Genomic DNA, 14,901 nt, shown 5'->3' with positions numbered 1-14,901 from the left:
GAGCATGAGCTAAACAAAAGCAGTGTTTCGTGAGGAGCAAGCCACTCAGATGTTTTTGAGCTAGGTCTGAAACTACCTTTGTTAAACCTTAGAAAGGCAATCTGTTGAGTTTGTTTTCCAAGGCTCACTAAGGCAGAGTTTGAGAACTGCCAACCACTGACAGAAAAGTAACCATGTTGATCCAAAGTAAAATCTAAAAACAGAAGCTGTGTGATACCCTTTTTATCAGGACCATCCAAAATAACACACAATAGTGTAAGCTTTCATGTTATCCAGAACTCATAATTGAAATGGATGTTAAGAACTTTTTTTTTACATCTAGCCTGACAAAGAGATGTGTATAACATGAAAACTTGCACACTTTTGTGTTATTTTGGCTGGCCCTACAGCTATTACATGGCTTTTGTTTTCAAACCAGTGTCAGTGCCAACAGCTGGATAAGCCTTTACACAAGTGAAAAGGATCATAAGCACTCTTGGGCCTTTTGTTTTGGGTTGCTATGAATATTATAATTTGCAAATAGAGAATGACAACTGTGATTCTGCCAACATGAAGGTTTATATTTAGTTAATGCCCATAATCTCTCCAGTACCGTCATTGAAATATGTTCTCTGAGCTTGCGTCAGTATGCAAATGACAACTGACTAATAGCTGTGCTAATGAGCCCAGTTAGAATAATCTAATCATTGGCTATTTCTGCACTTTCTTTTAAATTACAATCCCCAAGTGTTATTATAGAAATCAAAATCAAAGAACTTGTCCTTTCAGTTGGATAGTGTACAAATATACACATTTACAAGATTTACAAGACGGTGAGGGGTCTGGAGACCAAGTCCTGTGAGGAAAGGTTGAAGGAGCTGGGTATATTTAGGCTGGAGAGGAGAAGACTGAGAGGGGATATGATAACCATCTTCAAGTACTTGAAGGGCTGTCATATAGAGGATGGTGCCGAGTTGTTTTTTGTTGCCCCAGAAGGTCGGACCAGAACCAATGGGCTGAAATTAAATCAAAAGAGTTTCTGTCTAACCATTAGGAAGAACTTTCTAACAGTTAGAGCGCTTCCTCAGTAGAACAGGCTTCCTCGGGAGGTGGTAAGCTCTCCTTCCCTGGAGGTTTTTAAGCAGAGGCTAGATGGCCATCTGTCAGCAATGCTGACTCTGTGACCTTAGGCAGTTCATGAGAGGGAGGGCACCTTGGCCATCTTCTGGGCATGAAGTATGTGTCACTGGGGTGTGTGTGGGGGAGGTAGTTGTGAATTTCCTGCATTGTGCACGGGGTTGAACTAGATGACCCTGGTGGTCCCTTCCAACTCTGTGATCCTATTTGTGAAAACTCAGATTGATCAAATCAGTAATTTTAGTACGTAAGAACTAAGTTAACTGCAGGATAGACATATTTCCTATTTTTTATGATAAAAAGGTCTGGGGATTTGGCCCAAATACATATTTACCGGCATCTAAACTCCAGAACACAATGCACATAACATTGCAACACCATACCTTTTATTGGTGCGTTAAGTGCCGTCAAGTCGCTTCCGACTCGTGGCGACCCTATGAATGAAAGTCCTCCAAAATGTCCTATCTTTGACAGCCTTGCTCAGATCTTGCAAATTGAGGGCTGTGGCTTCCTTTAGAGAGTCAATCCATCTCTTGTTGGGTCTTCCTCTTTTCCTGCTGCCCTCCACTTTTCCTAGCATGACTGTCTTTTCCAGTGACTCTTGTCATCTCATGATTTGACCAAAATACGATAGCCTCAGTTTAGTCATTTTAGCTTCTAGGGTCAGTTCAGGGCTGATTTGAGTTATAACCCTCTGATTTGTTTTTTGTTTTGTTTTGGGCAGTCCACGGTATCCGTAACACTCTCCTCCAACACACCACATATGCGAGCTCTCATTTGTGCCTAACAAAAGCTTGTCTGGGTTTTAGTTCAGGATCCACGCACCAACCAACCACTTCTATCGTAGACCCCCCCCCCCCCAGCCACTTTCGGGCATGCGCACTACACTCCCCACGCCGTCCAGTCCGACAGGAAACGAGGGTGGAGCCTACAGGTCGTTTCCCTGTCGCCGCAACCAATGCGTGGAAAGAAGGGCGGAAGTGAGCCCGGGACCGCGTCAAGTGGAACTCCCGCCGCGTAGTCCCGCCTACTCCTTTCCTTTCCCTCCCTCCCGTTGCTAGGCAACAAGAGAGCACGAGCCGGGGCGGGGCGTTACTCCGGGAATCCTCTCGGGCTGAGGGCAGAGCCAAGATGGCGGCGGCAGCGGTGTCGGGGACGCTGAGGTGCCTGGTCCGATGCAGCCAGCGGGTGGGAGGCGGGCGCTTGGCCGGACCCCCGCGGCGGGGCCTCCACGCCTCTGCGCCTGCCGCTGCTCAGGTAAAGGAGCCTGAACCCGGGATACCCTTCAGGGAGAAGTTGGATAGGAGTGACACCGCCGGTGGAGGTCGGGGTCCCCTTGGAGCTCCCGTCGGGGGGGAGAGGAGAGGAGGCCGCTGAATAGGGTGGGAACTCCTCCCTCTGCTTCCGGGTTTGCATTTCCGACCCTGAAGGTGCTGGGGCTGTAGGGTGGTTTGGGGGCCCCATGCTTGGAAGATACGAAGCCCCAAAATATTGTCGAAGGCTTCCACGGTCAGTATTGCCTTGGTTCTTGTAGGTTATCCGGGCTGTGTGACCGTGGACTTGGTATTTTCTTTCCTGACGTTTCGCCCGCAGCTGTGGCAGGCATCTTCAGAGGAGTAACACTGAAGGACAGTGTTAAAGTGTGTAGGAAGAGTAATATATAGTCAGAAAGGGGTTGGGTTTGAGCTGAGTCATTGTCCTGCAAAAAGTACCAAAGGTAATGTGCGAATCGTTGTCCTGTAAGTATAAAGATAATGTGCTAATGAGGGTGTGGTATGTTAATATGCAAAAAGTATCAAAGGACAATGATTCAGCTCAAACCCAACATCTTTCTGACTATATATATTACTCTTCCTACACACTTGACACTGAGAGACACTGTCCTTCAGTGTTAGTCCTCTGAAGATGCCGGCCACAGTTGCTGGCGAAACGTCAGGAAAGAAAATACCAAGACCACGGTCACACAGCCCGGATAACCTACAAGAGCCAATACTAAGCCCCCCTCTCCTTTGGCTGGGGCGAGGGCCCTCTTCCCCCTGGTGCTGATGATTTGTGAGAAGCGTTGCTCGGGCTGATTTCCCCTAGTGGGAGATTGGTTTTTAGGGCATCGTGCTGGCTGGTGCAAGGATCCTGCACGGTTCAGCTCCTGGAGAGATCTGTAGTGACCTTTGCGACCAGCTTCTAGAGCCAGGTGCTGGAAATAGAGAATAGACCGGATTTGAACTAAGGAAAGAGCAAGAGTCCAGTAGCACCTTAAAGACTAACAAAAATATTTTCTGGCAGGGTATGAGCTTTCGTGAGCTCATACCCTGCCAGAAAATATTTTTGTTTGTCTTAAGGTGCTACTGGACTCTTGCTCTTTTCTGCTACTGCAGACAGACTAACACGGCTGCCCACTGTGAATTGAACTAAGGAAAGTAGAAAAGAGCAAGAGTCCAGTCGCACCGTGTGTGTGTGTTAAGTGCCCTCATTCAGACTTTGCATTATAGCTCTTGAGTGCTACATCTTGCCTCACTATTAAGCAAATTAAGTTTCTTCTGTTTTTGTAATTCTGTTTTTGTAACACTTTGTGATTTTCTGATTGAAAATGTCCCAATCCAGCCCACTTTAGTTCACTTACTCCCATGATTGAAATGTTTAAATGTTCCATTAAAGACTAACAAAAGTTCTGGCAAGGTATGAGCTTTCGTGCGCCACAGCTCACTTCTTCAAATAACTAAGGAAAGTAAGTGACCTGGGGGGGGGGGGATCACTTTTTATTTTTAAAGGATGGTGGGAGGAAAGTGCCAGTAGGGTGCAGTGGTTAGAGTGTTGAACTAGGGCTTGGGAGAACCAGGTTCAGGTCTTCCTTCTGGCTTTGAAGCTTGGACCACTCTGTCTCATCTTGACCTACCTCACAGGATTGTTGTGAGGATAAAATAAGGAAGAGTCATATAAGCCACTTTGAGCTCCTTGGAGGAAAGGGGAAGATAAAAAAAAACGAGCTGGGTAAAAATAAAGTGTGTGATCTTTTTCTAGAAACTATTTATATTATTGTTCCCTCAGTTGAATCTATAGATTCCAGTTGCCTCTTTCCCTACTTTTAAAGGAAGTGGGGTATTTTGCAGCCCCTTAATCACGTCAGTGTTGTATACCAAAATATGAATATGCATTTAAGGGTTAAATAACCCGTTATGTTGGCACGTGCATTCATTGCTAGTGCCTTGCTGTGCTGTGGCTGTCATGCAGCTGCCATGCACTGAGCACTCATATCGGGTACAGTCACTCAGGGCTCTTGGAGATTGCTTAAGACCAGAGCGGTTAAGTTCGGGCAGCAAAAATGTGCCAACGTTCAAAATTAGATAGTTGCTTTCTTTGGTAATTGGGGGGGGGGAAATCTTGGCTAAAATAGTTTAACGAATACAGTGTTTTTAATATGCTGTAGCAGTGTGAAGATTTGCTTTCCTAAAGGTGGTAGGAGGGATTTCATGTATGCATACCTGGTACCTTGGTGTGTCCTTTTGCCCAACAAGGCAAAGAAGAAGAGTTGGTTTTTATATGCTGACTTTCTCTACCACTTAAGGGAGACTCAAACCGGCTTACAATCACCTTCCCCTCCCCATAACAGACACCCTGTGAGGTAGGTAGGGCTGAGACAGCTCTAAGAGAGCTGTAACTTGCCCAAGGTCATTCAGCTGGCTTCGTGTGTAGGAGTGGGGAAACCAATCCAGTTCACCAGATTAGTTTCCACCACTCATGTGGAGGAGTGGGGAATTGAACCCGGTTCTCCAGATCAGACTCCGCCACTCCAAACCACCACTCTTAATCACTACACCACGAAGGCTCTGGGATTCTGTTTGTAGAAAGCATCTATTAAATCACTGATTTTCTGGTGGGTGGTATGAGAGCCTTCTGGTGGGATTGCCAGACTGTTGGCAGAAGACTTAAGAGACCAGTCCTTTAGTCCCTTGTGCAATACATTTGCAGGACGACAATGTAGCTGAAAGGTGTTAAGTATGCTTTCTGATTTTGAACACATGCTGTGGGAGGATATAGCCAAGATGTTACATGTGGTCTGTGGTAAATGTTGAGTCTTAATGTCAGATCTCCCAGAGTCTGTGGCTGTTACTGGTTTGAAAAGAGATCTTGATACTGTTGATCGCCTGATGGAAATAATTTTTTTTGTTCAACACAAAACCAAACGTTTGGAACCAGGAAGAAGGGCACACAAAACTAAGTGGAAGCATTCGTGCTTGTCATTCCTCAAAGATATCTCACTGCATGTGAACTTGGTCAGAAAAAATATCCAAAAGAGCTCTCTTAGAGACTGCCCCTAATCCTTGCTGACAAACGTAGCAAAGGAAAAGATCATGTCTTGCCCAGATTGGACTGGCCTGATGCCTAGCTTGCTTCTGCTTCAGAGATTTGCGTTGCTGCAAATAGTGGGTGAGTTGCCCACTGTTGAAACGGATCAGCGCAATTCTAATAACACTTGCTTGAGAGTAAGCCCCATTGAATAGACCTGAGAAGGACTCTGTGTAGACCTGGCTTCTCTAAGTGTCTTGGAAACACCTTTGCTGTTCCTTCTAACCCTTTTTTGTGCTCATCTAAGGAAGTTGGGTTTGTTCAGTTTGGAGAAGAGAAGGTTGAGGGGAGACATGATAGCATGTCATGTTGATGAGGGAACTAGCTTGTTCTCTGTTGCTCCAGAGACTAGGACACGGAGTAATGGATTTAAACTAATAGAAAAGCGATTCCACCTAAACATTAGGAAGAACTTTCTGATGGTGAGGGCTGTTCGACGGTGGAATGTGCTGCCTCGGAGGGTGTTGGAGTCCCCACCTTTGGAGATCTTTAGGCAAAGGCTAGAAGGCCATCTGTTGGGAGTGCTTTTATTGTGGGATCCAGCATGGCGGGGGGAGGGTTGGGGTCACTGGGGATGTGGGGGGAGGTAGTTGTTAATTTCCTGCATTGTGCAGGGGGTTGGACTATATGACCCGGGTGGTCCCTTCCAATTCTATGATTCTAAGACAGAGATCCCATCAAACACTCTTAAGCCAGAAGAGTTCCCTACCACACTTGCATCCAAGATATCATTCATCCCAGGTGATGTTAAGGTTTCAGCATGAGTACTTTAAACAGTTTTGAATTGTGACCTCAGTATGTCTCTTCATCAACAGGTGACTGTCCGTGATGCTTTAAATCAGGCCTTGGATGAGGAAATAGAGAGGGACGAGAAAGTTTTCTTGCTTGGGGAGGAAGTTGCGCAGTATGATGGTGCATACAAGGTAAGAGTGCATAGAAAGGGCATAATCAATGTAAGAAGGGGCAACATGAGTAACAACTTAAAACTTTTTTTTTTTACTTCTATAGATTAGCAGAGGACTCTGGAAGAAATACGGTGATAAGAGGATAATTGACACTCCTATATCAGAGGTATGAATTCATAGCACGTATAATGTGTGTTAAATGCCCTCAAGTGGCTTCTGACCAATGGCGACCCTATGAATTAAGGCCCCCCAAATTGTCCTATCGTTAACAGCCTTGCTCAGGTATTCCAAACTGAGGGCCATGGCTTCCTTTATAGAGTCAATCTATCTCAGGTTGGCTCTTCCTCTTTTCCTGCTGCCTTCAGATTTTCCTAGCACTATTGTCTTCCAGTGGCTGTTGTCTTCTCATAATGTGACCAAAGTACAATAGCCTCAGTTTAGTCCTTTTAGCTTCTAGGGAGAGTTCAGGTTTGATTTGATCTGGAACCCACCAATTTGTCTTTTTGGCAGTCCACATTTCAAATTGATCAACCTTCTTTCCATCAACTTTCTTCATTGTCCAACTTTCATACCTATGCATACACTGCCTAGTAACATCAGACCTGAAAGAGTTCCGCAGGGCCTGTAAGACAGAGCTATTCCACCAGGCTTATAACAGAGGACAGGTGCAGGTGATATCAATGCTGGTCTTCTTACTCCCCCCCCCCCGCTTTTATTTTTACAACTGATGTTATAGGGGGGTGGATAGCCAACCTGGTTCACCTTGGTTTAGGCATCTCTTGCTGCAGCTGGCACTATATTGTATGGCAACCATCTGTTCAAATTTTTTTTTCCAGGAATGGTATTTAAGGTTTTAAACGTTTTATCGTCATATTTGTGGTTTTAATGTTGTTACCCACCCTGAGCCCGGCCTTGGCCGGGGATTGGAGGGGGGTTAGAAATTTTAATAAATAAATAAATACTACGGCATGAATTAACTTGATCTTGGTAGCCAGCAACACATCCTTACAGTTAAGAATCTTATAGCTCCTTCATGTCTCACCGTCTCAGTCTCCTGATTTCTGGGTTGCAGTCCCCTTTTTGGTTGATGATGGAGCCAAGGAACATAAAAATCTAGAACAATTTAAATTTCTTCATTGTCAACCTTAAAGTTGTGTAATTCCCCAGTAGTCATCACTTTTGACTTCTTGGTGTTCAGTTCTATTCCTGCTTTGGTACTGTCTGCTTTAACTTTTTTCTGCCAATAGTTTGGTGTAATCTGCATATCTCAAATACATTCAGGCCATCTCATTTCTTCAGTCATCATGATGCTAAGCTCTTATCACATTTTTTTCTTTACTATTTTTTCAGATGGGATTTACTGGAATTGCTGTAGGTGCTGCTATGGTATGTAGCTTCCAATGGGGTTTCTAAAATAAAGAAAAGCATTTTTCTATATCCAAAACAACCAATTCATTCTTGGTTTGCTTGTTTTTAAACGCTAGAGTTATTAACGCAGATGCTTTATTTTAATAGGCTGGCTTGAGGCCCATTTGTGAATTCATGACCTTCAACTTCTCAATGCAAGCCATTGACCAGATCATAAACTCAGCTGCCAAAACCTACTACATGTCTGCTGGGTTGGTGCCTGTGCCCATCGTCTTCAGAGGTCCAAACGGAGCCTCGGCAGGAGTGGCAGCCCAGCATTCCCAGTGTTTTGCAGCCTGGTACGGGCACTGTCCCGGACTGAAAGTAGTGAGCCCTTGGAGTTCGGAGGATGCAAAAGGTCTCCTTAAATCGGCAATCCGGGATGATAATCCAGGTGAAGGAATCCACAAGATCTGTGTGTGTGTGTAATTTTTAAGTGCTAGCTTCTTGGGTTGCTTCTGCAGCTCAGCATTTCAGAGGAAAACCCTGTCTGGTGGAATTTGCAGCGTGCCGAAACTGTTCCAGGCCTGGGTAAGAAATTAGCACAGTTATCATCTCGCGAATACGCTGCTGCTGTCTTGACATAAACCATTGTTCCACTGTTATTTCTTGTGCTCGAATCAGAGCGAGACTAAGTTGTTACTGTTGGCCAGATAATGCAGTAGAACATCGTCCAACGGTGTACAAAAGGCCTGGTTTCTAGTTCTGTGAACCCGAGGGGACTTTAAAAATAGTTTTCACAGCCTCTGGGGGCAACTTGGCCAACAGTTTTGGAAAGCGAGGAAAATTTTAACAGCTCTTCCTAATACAGTAAGGAGGTGAGTGAGTTGGGACAACTATTAAAAAAAAAAGGCAAACATTCTATTGGGCTAGCATGGGCCTAATCAGATCTTTGGAGCCCCACCTAATGCAGTTTGGCATGTCAGCATTTAATATGCTTACACAAAGGAAATTTTTGTAGAGTTGGATCTTTACCAACCCACATACGGATCAACTTGTGAAGGGATTTTTTTTTTTTTTTTGCTGCTTCCTGCTTCTTGCATGAATTGTTTCACAGCTGACACACAAGGATGGGGCCACAGACTGCTGATTTCTCCCTGCTGTTGCTTCTTACCTATGCTGCATTGCTCATCATTTCTGAGGATCCCTTCCCTTAGGAATAGCTTTTTGGGGCATGGAAAGGGCTGCAGTGGGAAAGGGGAGGAGAACAAAAATACCTTCTGCAAGCTTGCACTGTTTTGTAGTTCTATAGGGTACAGCCCGTAATTTCTTCTGACTGTAATGTTTTTGGCTTGGGCAACTATAAAGTTTGGAGTTTTCTTGTGTTGGTGGAATACAATTGATAGGACTCTGGGAGGAAAATTTGCAGATGGTTTCTTAGGAATTTGGACCTCTGGAAAAGAGAGGAGATATGAACTTCAGAGCATTTGGCATATAGTGGGCCAGAATAGGGAGCGGAGAGACAGCGTACAATTGCTGATCACTGGAAATCCCACTGAGAATTCCTCTGACTTAGGAATCCTGAGCAGATATTGCTTAGAGGTTTTTGAAGTATTCCGCTGCTACCCGAAGGTTTAGAACTGCCATAAAAGTTGCTGAGACGCAGCAAACAGTTTATGTGGTTTGCAGAATTTTAGACACTTATTTGAACAGTTTTAATTAAGAGGTAGGTTTTTAAGAAGTTAATTAAAATTAATTAGACTAACTAGGTGCTCCTCTGAAGGAACAGCGAAAAATGAGCTATGACCATATTTCCCTCCCTGAACCAGTGTTTTGTATTTGCAACTGTTCGTGTTATCAATGCATGACTTTATCTGCTCACCTTTGATACAAGTCAAATGACTGCATGAAGTTGATACTACATTGAATCTGAGCTGTAGTAAGTAGATCCACACACACACCTTCCTACCTTCAAATAATGCAAATCTATGTGTAATGAGACTGATCCATCTAGGATTTTCATGGCTTTTGGGGACATGTACCCTGGAATCTAAATTTCTGGGACCGCCACAGGCTGTGCATTTGACAAAGAGCCAATACATGCTTCCTTGCCATCTTTTTAACCGGTTTTTTTTTTAACAACATCCTTTTACGCTTCCGATTTTGCTCCATCGCACCAAACAAAGGTCCTCTATGCCAAACTGAGCCAACGTGAAGCAGGAGGCTATGGTTAAATCTAGTAACATAATTTTAAACCATGAAAAAGCAGCTGCTGCAGGATCCATTTAGGGTTGGCGGGAGCGGCCTGAGGATGTTAAGCTCTCTCCCTTCCCAAAGCTGTGGGACGAGAAGAAATCATCATCTTCTGAGCTACTTTTAAAACCCAGTAAGAAAAAAAATCATGCACTTTTATTATACATGTCTGTTTTTCCTATTGAGGATGATAGCTGTGTAGGATAGTGTTAATTTTATTGACTAACAGCCCATTCCTGACTTTTCGGTGGCTGAGATGCTGTCGAGGTGCCTCCAAACCATTTCCCTGATGTTGAAAGCCTTTTGGCTTTTTATATTTTAAATGGGGCATTTTGCTCCATTGAGAACAGCAAGGCTGTGCCAGCAAAAAAGCTGTTGCAGCATCGCTGTTCTCCCTGTCGGCGTGCCGGGCTGAAAGGGGACAGGAAGTTGCCTACTGGCAGCTCCACCCCCAGCACGCTCCGGGAACACCCCTTGGACGCCGGCGCAGGGCCCAGCCAGTATCCCATGGCAGTTCTGCCATGGCAGCGCCGGGAGACCAGCATCCGGATACCCCCCCCGCGCCGGCGTCCAAGCCCACCTGGACGGCGTAAGTGGGATGGCCGCTGTCCCATTTACACCAGTGCAGCCCCCTTCCGGCCTCCAAAGGACTTTTGTCCGTTGAGGTCAGGAATGGGCTGTTAATGTTGCAGGAAGGGAACAGTTATATTCAGCCCATGCCATGGTACTGATCCAAAGTGCCCCCTCTGCCAATTTGCACACTTATCATACAGGTGAACAATGTCATCAGAACGTTCCAATGCGTATTTTCTTATTTTCTTCATAGTTGTAATGCTGGAAAATGAACTGATGTATGGTGTTCCCTTTGAGATGTCTGAGGAAGCTCTGTCAAAGGACTTCCTTGTTCCTCTTGGAAAGGCTAAGATAGAAAAACCAGGTAAGCAACGCCAGCTATTTGCACTGTGATGGGGGTCTCTGCTCCACGGCCACTCTGGGAAATGCTTCCTCCTTACATTTTAAAAGGCCTGTGCTGTCTGAATACATACGGTCTAGCCAGTCAGTGTCCAACAGCACTTTACCTGAAATGGCCCATCCTCTGAGAAAGCTTGCGCTTTGGCATATGCTGGAGTTTAATGAAGATGTTTGTTTCCCTCAGTACCAAAGTGGATTTTTTCCAGTCCATTAATTTTGCTTTCCAGCAACTGGATTGAAATTAAATCAAAAGAGTTTCTGTCTAGACATTAGGAATAATTTTCTAACGTTTAGAGCGGTTTCTCAGTGGAGCAGGCTTTCTCAGGAGGTGGTAAGCTCTCCTTCCCTGGAGGTTTTTAAGTAGAGGCTAGATGGCCATCTGTCAGCAGTGCTCATTCTATGAGCTTAGGCAGATGATGAGAGGGAGGGCATCTTGGCCATCTGCTGGGCATGGAGTAGGGGTCAGGTGTTGGGGGAGAGGTAGTTGTGAATTTCCTGCATTTTGCAGGGGGTTGGACTAGATGACCCTGGTGGTCCCTTCCAACTCTATGATTGGGTTTTGGGGTGGCAGATGGGACATCAGGCCAGTTTATTCACTGTGTGTATACCCTTTATCTGGAGTCAGCAGAGACCAGTTTAAAAAGCAACAAATGTTATGGTAAATATAAATTAATTAAAAAAAAACACTTGGGCATATTGGCGGCCAGCACGTGGATGATCTTTAACTTTTAGGAACATGGGCCAAAATATCTGCTTTTTAGTGATAGCTTCGTTGGGACTTTCTGTTTCAGGAACTCACCTTACTTTAGTGTCTCATTCACGGTTCGTTGGGCACTGTATGGAAGCAGCTATTGTTCTTGCCAAAGACGGGGTGGAATGTGAGGTATGTTATCATTTTGTGGCATAATCCACAGTGGAGAATCCTTTTTTAGAGCTATTTTTGTATTGCGATATGTTAAGGACAGCTTCATGTAGTCAACTTGAGTCCCACCGGGATTCCATCCTTCTGTGGACTTGCAGTGCTGGAACAACTTAGTCATAGGTGTCAGAAAATGATTGGGGAGGAGGCTGAGCAACTTGCATGAGACGAGAGAAAAGGTAATGACTTTTTCTCTGAAGGCAAGAGGATATATGCCCTGCACTCAAAGTCTTTGCTGAGTAACGCCAAATTATGGACCATTTTCCCCCCATTGATCTGAACTGGATAAACTGCTCTGATTAAGCAAATGTTTATTAAGGGCTGGATTCAGACTAAGTTTCCTGTTAACGTAAGGGGCAATTTCCCCCTTCCTGCTGCAGATCCCAGATTTGCCTTTCATGCTGTTTCTAAGGATCTCTTGTCTCCCAGGAGTGGCATTTCAGGGCAAGAAATGGGTGGGGAACATTTTGTCCCACTGACAGCAGGCTTTGTGTGAGCAGAAAACTTAGGCCAAACCAACCCTAAGCTTTCAGAGCCTATTTGATGAGTCATTTAGATGAAACATGATGCCGCCTTATATTGCATCAGCCTTATTCTCCCATCAGCTACATCTCTAGCCCAATTTTACCTTTAGCCTGATCTCGTCAGATCTCAGAAGCTAAGCAGGGTCAGCCCTGGTTAGTATTTGGATGGGAGACCACCAAGGAAGTCTAGGGTTGTTATACAGAGGAAGGCACTGGCAAACCATCTCTGTTAGTCTCTTGCCTTGAAAACCCCATAAGGGGTCTCCATAAGTCGGCTGCGACTTGACGGCACTTTATACACACACAACAGCCCTCCAGAGTTTCAAGCTGCAGTCTGTCCCAGACCCGCTGAGATCTTTTAATTGGAAATGCCAGGGATTAAATTTGAGCCATTTATATATGCAGTACATGTTCTCTGCCACTGAGCTAAGCATCGTTTGACTAACTTAAAAATTTATCTAAAAAGAATATTCATCTCTGGGGAAGGAATGCTGCTTTTGTGTATATACGTTGTGGTAGAAAGGCACCATCTTAATTAAAGCTAACTCTGAGTCTGTTTATAGAAAGCAATCAGTTTTAAACTTGTGAAATTACTTAAGAGCAGTTGCCTGCTTAAAGAAAGTCCATTTTATGTACTTATCTCTCATAATTTTTGTGTAGGGTACCAGTGCCTCCCCCCTGCCAACCATTACAAACCCTGCTGAATCTCCCCTCCCTCATGCACATACAACCATCTGCTTTTGAGACCTCACAAAGCATTGCTGCAGGTTTTGAATAACTTCACAGCCATAAATCTTACCGTGGCAGATGAGAAGGAATTCAGCCCCCTTCTGCCAGACTGCATAGTTATTTTTTTAAAGGTTTTGATTCTCAGCATGTTTGTTCCGCTTCAGTCAAGCTCTGCACTTGCTGTTCAAGTAGTTCAGATTGATCCTTACGCAAGAACACAAAAAGCTTTGCACATACCGTGTGGCTGGAGAAGTGCTTTTTTGCACTACAAGGGGAAAGAAGCACGCTGCTCGATTACACAGGGGTTGTGTGCGGCAGGTGGCTTGGTGTCTCTTTACTCCTACACCACCACTTACTCATTGAACAAGGCGAGGCGATTCCTTTGTAGCAAAACAAGCAGGCCTTCTGCTTGGCCGCTCTTGAGTGCGAGTCTTCAGCTCTCTTTCCCTCCCCAGGTCATCAACCTTCGTAGTATTAGGCCAATAGATATTGATACCGTCGAGGCCAGTGTGGTGAAGACAAACCATCTTGTAACAGTGGAAGGCGGCTGGCCACAGTTTGGAGTGGGAGCTGAAATATGTGCCAGGATTATGGAAGGTATTTTTGATGTTCTTAAAGTTGGCGCTTAGCTGTCTGTCCCTCTGTGCTCCTCCTTTTGGATGGGGGGAGGAGGAGGAGGAAGAGTTACACATAAAGGAAAATTGTATCCCAGCTGTGGGATCTGTTTAGATTCTTGACAGAAAAGCAAAATCCCTGTAGTCTTCCTTCCCTGTAAAATATACCTGCATAGCATAGGCCTATTGGCTGTACACATGAATACATGAAGCTGCCTTATACTGAAGTAGACCCTGGGTCCATCAAAGTCAGTATTGTCTACTCAGACTGGCAGCAGCTCTCCAGGGTCTCAAGCAGAGGTCTTTCACATCACCTACTTGCCTAGTCCCTTTAACTGGAGATGCTGGGGATTGAACCTGGGATCTTCTGCATGCCAAGCTGATTCTCTACCACTGAGACATGGCCCCTCCCCTGTAGTCGGAGCCATCTCATACCTTCAAGTAAGGAAATCTTTCATTATATAAGTTGATCTCTGGCTTACAAACAGCACCTATCCCTTAATGCCAGTGAGGGTTCTGACTGAAATCCTAAATTGCGGGCAGTATTTCTAATACTACTTAGCTTGTGACAGATTAACTTGTGGGGAAGGGCAGTGAAAGGAAGGCACTGCAGTCCTTGAATTTTGTTCTGTTTTATGTACGATTAAGAGGAAGGCACGGATTTCAGCCCCCCTTCCTGGATTGCCTAATGCAGGAGCACAGCCTTCCCTGGATGAGAGTTTGTGCTGGTGTGTCAATTCTCAGCTCTTTCTGTGTTCCTTTTTAGGCAGCTTTATCAAACCAAGCTGCACTATAGGTAGAAGATCCAGGGCTTCTTTTCCCCCACCCTTGGACCTATTCAAAACCCTTTTACCTTGTGAAGGGAATCTTTACACTTTGTTTTGATTCCAGGACCTGCTTTCAACTACTTGGATGCTCCAGTCGTTCGCGTCACTGGTGCAGACGTCCCTATGCCTTATGCAAAGACTCTGGAGGAGAACTGCCTACCTCAAGTAAAGGATATTATAGTTGCAGTGAAGAAAACACTAAATATCTAGGGGGTTTGTGTGTATATTTAAGCGCTTCCTTCCAGACTTAAGTCTTTAAAAATATTTATGGAATGCTTTTGTCATTATATTGCAGGTTGTACTTGTACATGGGCCAGAAAAGGGGGATGGGAAGCAAAAGGATATTGGATG

General features: G+C 44.9%; 1 protein-coding gene across 1 annotated transcript; it reads left to right on the top strand.

Moving 5' to 3' along the window:
* Nucleotides 1–2,247: 2,247 nt before the first annotated feature.
* On the top strand, nt 2,248–14,870 carry PDHB (pyruvate dehydrogenase E1 subunit beta). Its single transcript, XM_056856079.1, has 9 exons — nt 2,248–2,373; nt 6,276–6,383; nt 6,469–6,531; nt 7,716–7,751; nt 7,881–8,166; nt 10,792–10,902; nt 11,729–11,820; nt 13,565–13,706; nt 14,615–14,870. Exons 1-9 carry the CDS (start codon nt 2,248–2,250, stop codon nt 14,758–14,760), a joined length of 1,110 nt encoding a protein of 369 aa, XP_056712057.1. The 3' UTR covers nt 14,761–14,870.
* Nucleotides 14,871–14,901: the final 31 nt, after the last annotated feature.

This window comes from Euleptes europaea, chromosome 1 (genome assembly GCF_029931775.1).
Source record: "Euleptes europaea isolate rEulEur1 chromosome 1, rEulEur1.hap1, whole genome shotgun sequence".
Classification (NCBI taxonomy): Eukaryota; Metazoa; Chordata; class Lepidosauria; order Squamata; family Sphaerodactylidae; genus Euleptes; species Euleptes europaea.
Note: the sequence above shows the minus strand (reverse complement) of the source record. Positions and strands in the feature narration are given on the sequence as shown.